Source organism: Callionymus lyra, chromosome 1 (genome assembly GCF_982586985.1).
Source record: "Callionymus lyra chromosome 1, fCalLyr1.hap1.1, whole genome shotgun sequence".
In the NCBI taxonomy this organism is placed as follows: domain Eukaryota; kingdom Metazoa; phylum Chordata; class Actinopteri; order Syngnathiformes; family Callionymidae; genus Callionymus; species Callionymus lyra.
In genome coordinates, this window is record NC_141818.1 from 27,670,792 (window position 1) to 27,684,485 (window position 13,694).

General features: G+C 38.1%; 1 protein-coding gene across 1 annotated transcript in view; it reads left to right on the forward strand.

Annotated features, from left to right (window-relative positions):
* The first annotated feature begins 5,352 nt into the window (after positions 1 to 5,352).
* The window catches only part of mast1a (microtubule associated serine/threonine kinase 1a), a 50,407-nt gene continuing 42,065 nt past the window's right edge, over positions 5,353 to 13,694 (forward strand). Inside the window, exons 1-2 of the mRNA XM_087799647.1 lie at positions 5,353 to 5,456; positions 5,612 to 5,933. Coding sequence (XP_087655773.1) covers positions 5,883 to 5,933 — 51 coding nt within the window. The 5' untranslated portion in view covers positions 5,353 to 5,456; positions 5,612 to 5,882. The remainder of the gene's footprint in view (positions 5,457 to 5,611; positions 5,934 to 13,694) is intronic.

Below are 13,694 nucleotides of genomic sequence, written 5' to 3' on the forward strand. Positions count from 1 at the left end.
TACACTAGATGTCCACGATGTCTAACCAGTTTCCAAGGGGGTTGTTTTTATCTTTAAATACTAATCTTCTGTGTCTGGGTGATAACTTTAACAAATATATCTCTGTGCTTGTAATGGATTACGATATATGACATCGTGAGTTCAGCTCATTCACGTCTTATATTTGTTCTGCTGCGTTACTACGACGTCACCATGGCAACCCAAAATCCGACTACGGCTCCCGTCCAGATGTTCTTTTTGAGCATGTTTGAGCTCGAAGACAAATCACAGGTGAGAAAACATTGAATGTAAATCACACTAATGTCAGAAATCCCACTTTACCCACAATGAGATGAACACTGACGTCACCTGCTCCTCCTCTGTGTTGCACTGCTGATGTTTTATTTAGAGTAACTTTCCCAGACGAGGCATTTAGCGCCACTGCAGTCTGTGACCCACTTCTACACTCCTGAGCTGGAGGATGTTTCTCCATGTCTAGATGAAGATAATGGAGGGAGGACTGTCGGTTGGAGGACCTGGAATCAAAGACTTTTATACACATGTATACACATGTTATGTAGCATCTCGCTTCTTGCCTCACTCAAATTATGAAACTGACAATTATGAATTTATTTAAATTGAGAACATACAGTTGAAACCAGAAGTTTACATACACTGTATAAAACGACACATACACATTTTTTTTTGTCATTGTTTTACATGAAATCAAATTAAACGTTTCCTGTTTTAGATCAATTAGGAAAAAATATTTCTATTTGCTAAATACCAGAATAATGACAAAGATAATTTTTTAGACATTTTTTTCATTTTCTTGAAAGTCATTAGTTTACATACACTATGGTTACTGTGCCTTTAAATAATTTGGTAAAGCCGAGATAATGTTGAGAGGATGATGTCATGTCGTTGGAAGCTTCTGATTGACAACATTTGAGTTGATTTGAGTCACACCTGTGGATGCATTTTAAGGCACACCTGAACCTCACTGCTTCTTTGTGAAAATATCATGGGAAAGTGAAAAGAAATCAGCAAAGACCTCAGGAAGAGGATTGTGGACTTGCATAAGTCTGGTTCATCCTTGGGTGCAATTTCTAGAAGGTGCCCCTTTTTCAGACTATTATACGCAAGTAAACACACCATTGGAATGTCCAGCCATCATATCGCTCAGGAAGAAGACGGGTTCTGTGTCCCAGTGACGAGCATGCTTTGGTCAAGCTAAGAACAGCAGCAACAGATCTTGTGAAGATCCTGAAGCTGGTAAGAGTGTGTCATTATCCACCGTGAAACGAGTACTGTACCGGCGTGACTCTGCCAGGAGGAAATCTAAAGAAACAGATTTCAGTTTGCAAATGCACACATGGACAGAGATCTTAATTTTTGGAGACATGTCCTGTGGTCTGACGAAACAAAAATTGAACTGTTTGGCCGTAACGACCATCGTTATGTTTGGAGGAAAAAGGGGGAAGCTTGCAAGCCTGAGAACACCATTCCAACTGTGAAATACGGGTGTGGCAGCATCAATAAAATTATAATTATATAATTATATAGATCAATAAAGTTCAACCTTACCTTACCTTACCTTATCATGTTGTGGGGTTGTTTTATTGCACGAGGGACTGGTGCACTTCACAAAATAGATGGCATCATGAGAAAAGAAGACTGTGGAAATATTGAAGCAACATCTCAAGACATCAGCCAGGAAGTTGAAGCTTGGGCGCAAATGGGTCTTCCAAATGGACAATGACCCGAAGCATACTGCCAAACTGGTTACAGAGTGGCTTAAGGATAACAAAGTCATGGAGTGGCCATCACAAAGCCATGACTTTAACCCTATTGAAAATGTATGGGCTTGTGCGAGCAAGGCGGCCCACGAACTTGGCTCAGTTATACCAGTTCTGTCAGGAGGAATGGGCCAAAGTTCCTGCTAACTACTGTGAGAAGCTTGTGGAAGGATATCCAAAACGTTTGATCCCGGTCATACAGTTTAAAGGCAATGGTACAAAAGACTAATGAGCTGTATGTAAACTTATCACTTTCAAGAAAATAATACAAAATTATCTAAAAAAAATATCTTTGTCATTATTCTGGCATTTAGCAAATGGAAATAATTTTGGTTATCGTAATTGACCTTAAACAGGAAACGCTTACTTTGATTTCATGTCAAACAATGACAAAAAAAAAAGTGTATGTGTCTTTTTATTCAGTGTATGTAAACTTCTGGTTTCGACTGTATCTTGTCAGACTTGGACCAAAACGTTTGTGATGCTCCTCTGTGCCCACAGCTACAAGACCATAGGTGGTTGTTGAGGCCAGAGGAGTAGAACATGTGCATTCATATCTAAGGAGATCTAACTTCAAAGTGAAAACATTAAAAGTTTTCAATTGGTGTGAAAAGAAACAAACAAGTGGGCCCACGGATTCATGAAGATCTCACTCTTTTTGTGTGAAGACAACAGGCTGCACCAGAGTGCTACAGTATATCCACTTTGATAAAACATCTCTTTGGCTTGACTGAATTAGAAGAGACAAAACAAAATCAAACTTATGTTGTCAACCAAAGTTTAAAACCAAATGCACAATCAATACAAATTTGCAAAGAAGGATAATCCTTAAGTCAATTATGTCTTATAAATGAAGAATGCATTGCAATATTAATATTCTACATCTCACTTAATGAAACAAGAAATATGTTCAAAATGCTTTCTTCTAGGTGCTGCTATTTGCTCCAGATTTCCATGAATGGTCCTAAATGCTGATGAATGAGCTACAAGCTGCCCACAGTCTACTGACATGAGTAAACGTGTGACTCATTGCAAAGAGAGATAAACATTTTAACAACAAAACTAGAATTTAGGTAATTTAACTTGAATGAGCAGGTTAATGTCTACAATAGCCTTTTTTCAATTTATCGTGAAATAAACATTTTACATTGAATCCTCCAGTGGTTTGTATCATGGACTGCTGTCATGCTTCTAGTGTAGTTGACAATGTTGCTGGTGCCGGTTCCTCTGCGGACACAAACAGTCCATGAAAAGATGTGAGCTGACGTGGCGGTTGTTTGAAAGCTCACCAGGCTGGGAATTTAAACCGCACAAGCAGAAGGGAAACTGCAATCCCAGCCCTGCCAAGCACCAGAGAGCCGACCCCTTGTGATCTCGCCCATGTGCTCTCTTAAAAGAAGAGTGACATCATGTTGTTTATGTTTAGTGAACAATAAACTACCTGGAAGCTTAATGGGGTTTTTTTTGCATTCAAATTTTCCTGGCGCTTCCGTGTCTGCTCAAATCTCACGGTGCTTAATGAACATGAAAATGTAAAATTCATGCAAAGACATTGAATTATTTAACACTAATCAGAAAGTGCACCATCAGCCAAACATGTAGAGGCAGAGAGACTAGCCAAAACTGGGTCACTCACTAGCACAGCATCTCCAGCTACAAAGAATCAGACATGTGTTTATCATTTGAAAAAACACTTTTTAGTTACACAACCCTGCTGAAGACGTCATCAATCATTGTATTCTACATTTGACCTATATAGAGGTAACTCACACAAACACACTAATTCCTAAAGTAAAATATATAAAAGTGGTCCCCTGTATGAATATCTTAAAATCTACCCGGGCCTGGACTAGCTTTGTTAACCATCTCATTCAGGAGTAAGAAACTGAAAAATAAATAGTGAGTGTTCTTTACTTATTTTGTGTGACTTCAATACCTGAATGTGGACAATATTGTTAACAACATGCAACTATGTAAGTTGATGTCAACTGATAAAACAAGAAAAAATGAGACTAAAATCTTCAAAAGTGCTCTTTTTTCTTCTCTACTTTCAAACATAAAAAATCATGTGAAATGAAAATATGTCATAAGCCACGTTCATGACCAGAGGAGAAAAGTGTTCTTTGTTTGTCAGATCAAATATGTTATTTATCAGTCAACACACAACAATTAGAGACTTTACACCTGTATATAGACAAATAATCCAAATATATTATTTTATTTCCTCTAAACAATTACTGACATAAACTTTACTTCATTGAAGTGGATTTATTGATCAATGATTTTTGTTTTATTTTAATTCGTAAAACGGTGCAACATGATGGTATTTAACTGATTTAGTATGATCTCTGCAGTGTTGATTCCAAATATTATTTTGTTTAAAAATGAAGATTTGACTTCCTTTATTTCCAGAAGAGCAATACGTGTTCATTAGAACATTTACACCGGTATAACAACAACTGTGACTAAAAAAAAGCAACAAATATGTGTAAACCAGAGTCTAGAATTTGGTGAGTGGTCGTCGAAGTGATATATCACTACTGTGTGTCTTTGTTGTCTCAAAAGGCAACACATCACTAACCTATTTTCATCAATATTTAATCAGACTCAGTTAGCAGGGATGGACTTTATGCTGAGACTCACACATTATTTTCTGTCCTGATATTTTCTGTAAAGTTCAAAATGGATCTAATATTTACATGTTTTTTTTTTGTTCATTTTAACTTGTTTATTGTCAATTCACATCAAACATAGATGACATATCCATAATATGTAGTATACCTACAACAAGGTACTCCTATTCAGGTCACCCATCAGTTAGATGTAAGAAACACAGTAATACAAAGGCAAATCAAACGAAAAAAAAAACAAAAAAAACAAACAAACAGAACATTTTAAAAAAAAAACATCAACAACCTTTACCTTGAGACAAATAAGATAGAGCTAAACATTCAGTTTGACAGTATCTGTATTCAGATTGGGCATCTCAATTATACTTTTAGGTCTTCAGAACTGAAACAAAAGAAAAGATGAGGAGGAAGAGAGGTAAAACAAAATCACAACTGTATTACAATACTATTACAACAGTAATTGCTCACCAACCAACCAGTTCTTGACCATAATAATGAATGACAGGGGACTATCTTTTTTAAAACAAAGGGACTTTAAGTTGCAGTTGGGCAGTCATTTTTTCCATCTGGTAAACATGCTTTAGCTTTTGTTTCCATTGATCCAATGTTGGTGGGTTTATTGTCATCCAGTGAATTGTGATCATTTTTCTTGCAGTTAACAACAGTTGTTTTTATTTCTTATTTTATTTCTTGATGTATTACTGTTTTTCATTGTTTTCAATGATGTTTCATTGAGACTTTCACGCCACACAACATTCCTAGATTGAACTTTAACACTGTGTAGATGTTACAGTCTCATCCCTGCAACAGTTTGGAAGAAACAAGAAGGTTCGTGTCTTAACGTGGTCCAGATGGAACACACAGATCTCTCGTGCTGCTGTGGAGGCGTCTGGGCTCTAAGGGGTTAAACGCGGTTCGGTCGTAGGCAGAGCGAGGATGGAGCTGAGGTTTAACAACCGCACATTGTCTTCTTTGAGAGCATTGAGTGAGGACATCTCCTTCGGGTCTCCAGGAGGACAGTGGTCGATGAGTGCTTCTCGCTCGAGAGGTCAGTTGTCTTGTGGATGTTCGCCTCGGAGATGACTGTGTTCGATCGTTTACGTCTTAGCGGAAGCTGAGTGTGAAAGACGCGGTTCAATGAAGATTATTTTTTTTCGTCCACATGAATAAGAATTTCTGCTGAATAACACATTTTTCTGGTAGGTTTCGACTCGGCGAGTGTCATCGTTCCTGTGATGAACTGAATGACTTCCCAGCAGAATGATCGCATCCCGGTCTGTTCCTGGACTCCATCCACAATGTATTGCTGTCCTCAAGATCTGCTTCGACCAAGCGCTAACGTGACTCTTTTATTTAAAATGGAGTTCAAGAGAGCCATGCGATTGGGAATATAAATATTCGTACAGTAAACTGCGAGCGGCTGGAACTCTCGCGAGATTCGGAACGTCACCTGCAAACGACGGGAGCACGTCAGATGTCAGAGGTCATGGACGACACCGGGATCATCCGAAGGAGAAGAATGCAGGTAGAAACTTTCAGCTTAATACTTTTATATGAAGCAGAAAGTCCACACATGAACACAACTGTTTTTTATTAAGTCACATGGTTGCCTCAGCCATTTGCTTTCACATTTTTAACACCCAGTTAAGTCCAATGAATATTACCAAAATATTGCATGCCATATGTATTGTAATCATCAGGTGTCTCCACAACATATAACTGCAGTGGCCAGTTCCTATCAAAGGTTGCCAGAGAGCAGTATCATGACAGATATATTGTCAGTTGTGCCCCTGATAACATGACATCTCTACATATTCCATCATACAAACATACACATACATCCTTCAGACAATACATTCACCAAAAAACACATTGCACTTTACAGATGACTAATTAACACAACTAATTAAAACCTGTAATTCAAAGGCCGCTAAAAACTCCTTGTTATGACCAAAACAATATATATATATATTTTAATTTACAATACACAACTTTATTAAATCTGTAGATAAAAAATTGCGTCAATGTTGAAATGTAAAATCTCATAAGGGCTTCAATTGTTAGGGAATTGTAGGAACTAAGAAAGAATAAATAAATAAAGCAGTCATCCATATATTAGAGTCCACATTGACATTTCTCTCTTTAGAAACAAATACAAATATTAATGTATGGCACAATATGGGTTCACAGATAAGTACACATTTTAATACGAGTTTGTAGATAAAATAAAACAGTTTCTCCTATATGACATTTAAAAGGTAGGATCCAAGAGGTTCTTCCCAATTACAACCAGGAATATATTGTTCAGGCTCATTTTTAATGTTGTCTATCATTTTCCTCCTTGTAAATCAGCCATGTAAAGAGGTTGGTGAGTCCATTCCACAGAGCCCTGGACACATGGGACAGTAGCTTTTCCAAAGCATTTTGGGAGATCGTACTGACCTTTAATGTCATATAACGGGGCAAAACATTACGCATATATTTGTAATACTTGTAATGGATTCATTTTATCTACTCAATCCATGACTACTCTTTGCCTTGAAACATTTTCAAAATAGTTCAAAGATAAATATCTACTGTGCTGAATTCAATGGGAGTTTGCATGAGCAGCCCATGTAAACATTGCCTCTGTTGTAGCCTTTGTTTAATGTCTGTGTGTGTAAACCTATCTTTTGTGACAGCTATCATCAGGATAACTAAACTCTATTATCATTACTCCTTATGAAACCAGTTCTCTGATGAGTTGACCGACTAAGTCTCTCTGCTAAAAGCTTTCTCTGAGGATTTCCTTCCCTGCTGGCGCATGCATGACATTATTCAAGTAAACAGGAAATTGAAGCTCATATGTAAGTCAGTAAGTTATATCCATTACCCTCACAAATGTCGCTCACCTTGGATGTTCATGTGAAATAAAAAACGCCCACTGCTGGGTACAGATTCAAGTTTTACACCACCACACATGAGTGCTTCCTAATCATGAAATATTTTTTATTTATTCCCCTGTCATTGGTATTTACCTCCAGAGGGATCAATAAAGTTTATCTAATCTAATCTAATCTAACATGTCGAAGGCAACAAGTTCATAATTTATTCAATTGCTCTTCATCTCTGAACTATTTCAAACTAATTCTCCTAATATGATCTATTTAACCTAAGCTGTTTGTTTAGTTCTGTTCCTTATCTTATTCTTGAGAAAATCAAAGGATTTTTTTTTGACATAGCGACTCGTATGTAAGAGGTCTCAGGCCAGACCAGAAACATGGTTCTATAGAGCTCCTAAAAACCAAGAATGCTTCTTGGATTTTAACAAACTCTCATTATTTCACACTAGGGCTAAACTATTAATGAAAATAATAAAATTGCGATTATTTTCCAAAATATTGCGATCGCGATTTAATATGCGATCATTTTTTCAATATTCTATTTTTTCATGCATTCTTTCAATACATATTTCATACAATAATAATTAAATTTACAGTAAAATGTATGTCTTTGAGATTGTAAAGATAAGGTTATAAGATAAATGCAAATTAAATTTACATTAAAATAAATGGAGAAGGTTAATTTAGTTACTTTAATTACAGTTGTAAACACACGTAATATATTCAGTGCAAATACTTTGAAAACTATTGCAAAACTTTTTGTCTTTAAAATGTAATATTGTCAATTTTTCATTGACAATATTAAATTGATCAAAGAGAAAATTTCTCCCTCTTTGTGTGGAACCCCGGCTACCACTGAGCCCCTCTCCTCCTCTTAGTCTTCCTTCACTGCTGTATCTTTGGGTGATATTACAGCACTGGTGAACAAGATGAAACCGTCCTCTTGCTCAGATGACGTCCTTCCTTGTAGGCTTTTTATCAAAGTATTTGATGTAATTGGTCCCTGGGTGACCAATATGGTGAACCTCTCCCTTTCCTCAGGGGTTTTTCCCAACCCATTTAAACATGCCATTGTGGATCCTCTGCTCAAAAAGCCAGGCTTAGACCCAACTGACCTCAGTAGTAATTTCAGGCCTATTTCTAAGTTCCCTTTCTTGTCCAAGATCTTGGAGAAGGTGGTGTCTGAGCAGCTGTCTTTGTTCCTGGATCAGAGCGACATTCATGAGAAGTTGCTTCCGCAAACATCACTCTACGGAGACAGCCTTACTGAGAGTGTCCAGTGACATCATGATGTCAGCTGATTCTGGTAAATACACTGTTCTGGTTCTCTTGGATCTGTCCTCAGCCTTTGACACAGTTGATCACCAGATTCTGCTGAGAAGACTGAGGGATGAAGTGGGACTGTCTGGGTCTGTGTTACAGTGGTTTTCGTCATACCTTTCTGGGCGCAGTTCAAGTGTATCTGCCAATCAAATAAGGTCTGAATCAGCGGATCTGTTGTGTGGAGTACCTCAAGGTTCTGTTCTGGGTCCTTTATTGTTTTTGCTGTACTTGATTCCCCTAGGTAAAATCATTCAGAGATTCCTGATGTTCTTACCACATTTTTGCTGATGACATCCAGCTCTACTGCTCTTTTGATCCAACTGAGCCCTAGAGGCTGAACAGCTTAGTCAATTGTTTGCTATAAATCAAAGAATGGCTGAGTGAAAACTCTGGTTATTGCTCCTGATGATAAGGTACCAGGGTTGATTAAGTACTTAGGTGACTTAGGTCAGTGTGTCAAACTGAGCCTGAGAAACCTGTGTGTTGTATTTGACAAAGACATGTCTATGGTTCAACACTGCAGAAAACTGACCAGAAACAGTTTCCTTCAACTGAGACAAATCTCTGAACTTAGGAAAATGTTGTCACAACACAATATGTAGGTTGTAATCCATGTGTTTGTGTCTTCTCGTTTAGACTATTGTAACAGTTTGTTTTCATGTCCTAACAAGAAGGATCTGTCTCGCCTGCAGTTGATACAGAATTCTGCAAGAGACTTCTGACCCACTCTAGTAGAAGAACTCACATTTCTCCGATCCTTAAATCTCTTCAACGGCTCCCAGTTTCTTTGAGGATCAACTTTAAAATTCTGGTTCCTACTTTCTGAGCTATTCTTGGTCAAGCTCCTCCGTACATCAGTGATCTGATCCAGCCTTACACCCCAGCTCAGACGCTGAGCACTGTGGATCAGAATCTAATGATGGTTCCTCGCACACGGTTCAGGACCAGAGGAGAGAAATCCTTCCAGGCTGTTGCTCCTAAGCTTTGGAACGATCTTCCTCTCTCTCTGCGCTCAATTTTGTTAATAAACAAGTGAAATGGACCTTAGTTTACATAAAAAGTCCTCTCACTGATCAGAAAGCGTCCCGATTAATGCAAACATTTTAGTGATGTAACACACTTTAATGTGGCCAGCTTCATTTTCTACAAAGTGAAGATAGACCAAGGTACAGATATCGTGGATTCTTTGGAAACCTGTAGCCCAGAATCTCCTCACAAGTATTAATGACATCATTCCAGAAATGTTCCCATTTGGCGCATGAACAAGTGTGTGTGATTGGCACTGCCGCATCCACACCATCTCCAACAATGTTGTTCTTTGTATACTTCACGTAATGTTTTTTCTTCAAAATTCCCTCCATCTTTTGAAGCATCTCGATCTTCGTTGTGTGTTACAAATGGAGAGCCAATCATCCAAAGACAACTCTTTCTTCATTTCTTTCTCCCATTTATTCTTAAGATAAAGTGAGTTACTTCCACTTTGTGGTTTGTTTGTTCATCTATGACATGCAGGGTTCGTCTTATGTTGTCCCGTGTCTGTTGACCTTTTGTCTTTTGTTGTCCCGCGTCTGAAGACAAAGACCCTGTTTTTGTCTTCATCTATTATGTCAAGTACGTTGCTTTCAAGCCTTTTAAGTTCATATTTTATAATACACATTTAGTTCAGATATTGGTCAGAATGATTTGTATAATTCCTAACTTTTACCTTATTTTAGAATCTGTGTTTTAGTTTTTCTAGTACCATCCTTTAAACAATTTTTGATTGCTTTGACACCAGTTTAAATTAGCATCACATTCAGTTTCTGGTCTTTGCTATGTTTTTCATGTTCTCTTAGTCATCCCTGCAGTTGTTGGTGGTACTTCATCCGTCTTATTATCTTTGACACATCATTTTTTTTCTTTTTCCCTTTGACAGTTGAATTATTATTTAGAATGCTATATTGTATATATATATATATATATATATATATATATATATATATATATATATATATATATATATATAAACAATAAACAATGAATAAATAATAAATAAATAATAATAAACAATAATCAATTTCCCGAAGGAGAACTCCACAGCGATCCATACAGTTTTATGTATCTATCTATTTCTATACAATTCAACAGAACAATGATATTTTTATATTTATAAATATCATCAATCTCGTCTTAAGGACCTTGAAGCAGAAAAACAGACTTGATGAGCATTGTGGGTGGATTATTTTTAAAAGATCTCTTTTTCTGTAATGAGTCTATTTCTGGGTTAATACACAAGTCACGTAGTTCTAGCATATAGCCGTCTCCAAGTAAGAGAGCAGTCGGCGGAACACGGTGTCCTCAACCACTGAGAAGGGATGGTCATCTAACTTGATTAGTTTAACGGGTTATATGCTTCGCCTTCTACTTCATACGTGCGAGTGTAGCCTTGTGTGGGCTTTGTTACCTGCCGTCAACTGTTGCTTTGGCTGTCCACGTCCGATTCTCTACCCTGAGCCTCGAAAACGCACCCAATTCTGCAAGGTGTTTGTTTTTATAAATGTTGAATTAAATCTGTTGTGTTGAAGTCTTTTAGTGTGCTTTAGGCCTTGAGCAATTTTCCGCGTTGTATGTGTTGCAGGACGCAAACAATACATTGCTCTCACACACAGTATAACATTTCCACACAGCATATTTGTTTTGGTTCTTTTGGAGGCTGCAAAGTATGAGCCACCAGTGATCAATATTTGTGATATGTGATGAAAGAGGTTCATCAGAATTGAAGGTTCATCGCATTACGATTATGGTCGGTGGCTGATTAATCAGGGCACAACTGTAGGTAAAACAATATCATCGTAACAATTCTATGTTCACATAGTCCTGCTGCTATTGGACTTTCTCAAAAAAACATTTGCCTACAAAATAATTTAAAGTCTTTTAATCCTGCGTGCACAGAGACAGAAATGCACCTAGTAGATTATTGGTGAGTCACATCACATTGTGTGTTTGTCAGTATAATATTTTTCCACCTCCTCACTTTGCTGTTTGTTGATCCTGTGGTTTTGTATCTTGTACATGTGTGTGGAGTTCAGTGTGCATGTTTGTGTCAAATGGACTCCCATTTCCCTCCCTCTCCATTTCCAATGTGGTGATCGATATCCATATCTGAGACAGACGACGTCTTAATGTTGAGGATGTGGTGCAGTTGTCAGGCCCATTAGCAGGACTAATGGTGGCCTAACAGGTTTGGCGGCCCTGAGGGAGTAGAACTAATAAAGGAAGGGGGTGGATCATTTTGGGGCCAGTATATAGTAGAGCTGGCAACAGCTGGCTGTTTGGAGGTACTGGGGTGCTAAAGAGAAGCGGTAAAAGTGGCACTTAAATCCTCATTGGATCAGATTAAATTCAACTTTATTGTCATTACTGTTGTTCAGACAATGACACAATATGGATATGCAGTTAAGCACCCAACCAGGAGTTCAACAGTACAAGTAGTAGATAAGATTTGCAACACAGATACCGTAAATGTATGTAATTTAAGTAAGTAATTTATATTTATAGAGCGCTTTTCCAGACCAGGGTCACAAAGCGCTTAAACAATCAAAAGAATACCCAATAAAATATATACTTTAAAGGTCAAGATAAGACCAAGAACAAGACAGGAGTCTCAGAAAATCAAGGAAAAGCCTGCACAAATAAAAATGTCTTGAGATGTTTCTTGAAAGAGTCAGTAGACTCCATCAAACACAGAGGGAGAGGAAGATCATTCCAAAGCTTAGGAGCAACAGCCTGGAAGGATTTCTCTCCTCTGGTCCTGAACCGTGTGCGAGGAACCATCAGTAGATTCTGATCCACAGACCTCAGTCTGCATATATACATATACGTGACCGTATGAAAGGTAGTATTGCTGAAATATACAATAATTACATTATATTACATTTAACTAAAGTGCCTTGAACATGCTTTAACAGGGTGAGAGATTAACAGAGGGACTGCTCTGTGAAAAGAAATGGTCTCTTAGTCTGCTGGTCCTAAGGCTAAAAAGTCATGTGCAGGGTTAGAGGAGTTCTTCACATTGTTAAGAGACGTACGCAGAGAGCACTTGCTCTGGATGTTCTCGAGGGAAGTGAGTGGATTCCCGATAATGTGCTTAACTGTTTTCACCACCCGTCAGTAATGTTTCCATACCAGGTTGTGATGCAGTTCATTCATTTGATTTCTTTTGTTGAGCAATAGAACTACAGTAAGAGTCCTCAAGAAGAAAAGGAGCTGCTGGTACTTCTTGACGAGGTAGTAAGTGTTGATGGTCAAGGACAAATTCTCTGGAATCCTAGGAACCTGTTCCACTGCCGTCCCATTGATGTATATGGGGTTGCGATCACCTTTCCACTACTCCTGAAGACTACTATTAGTATTTTGGTTTGCTAATGTTGAGGTACAGGTTGTTGTTAACATACAGGTGGATCGTCTGCTCGTCAGGCAAATCCTCTTCTTGGAAATTGATGCCATTGTTAAGTGTGTCTGGCTGTGGCGTGACACTGTCACAGCAACACAGGTGATAGATTCATAAAACAAGTGTAAGTGGTTCCTCTCACTCCGGTCCACAAAGTCACATATCTGACTCCGGATAAGGACTTGGGCGAACAGTCGGCTCTTGTCAATCCTCGCAGTACACAGTATGTCTCCAATTCAGTGTCGGTACCTCCAATCAGTATAATTGAATTTGTCATGATGTGTAGAATCTGCATCTACAAGAAAAACTTTGATGGTCCTGCTGGAACGCCTCACACGATGTGAAGGGGAAAGTACCTTGTGGTGAGAAACAGTGATATATGGTCTGAATACACCAGAATGGGGAGGAAGGCTGCAGAGTTAGCTGAACCAATGTTCGTATAAACAGGTCCTAAACTTTAGTTTCCCCTTGTGTGACCGGAAACTTATTAGTTAAGTTTTGGGGGAACAGTTTTTAATTAGAATGTTTGAAAACCAATAGTGTTTCGAGAAATTTGTCGCTGCCTCAATCTGACACAGCACTTCTCCCAGATTTTATTGCAAAGGAAGAAATGAAAAACAAATTGTGAAACCACTCAGTTGTGTTTGTTAAG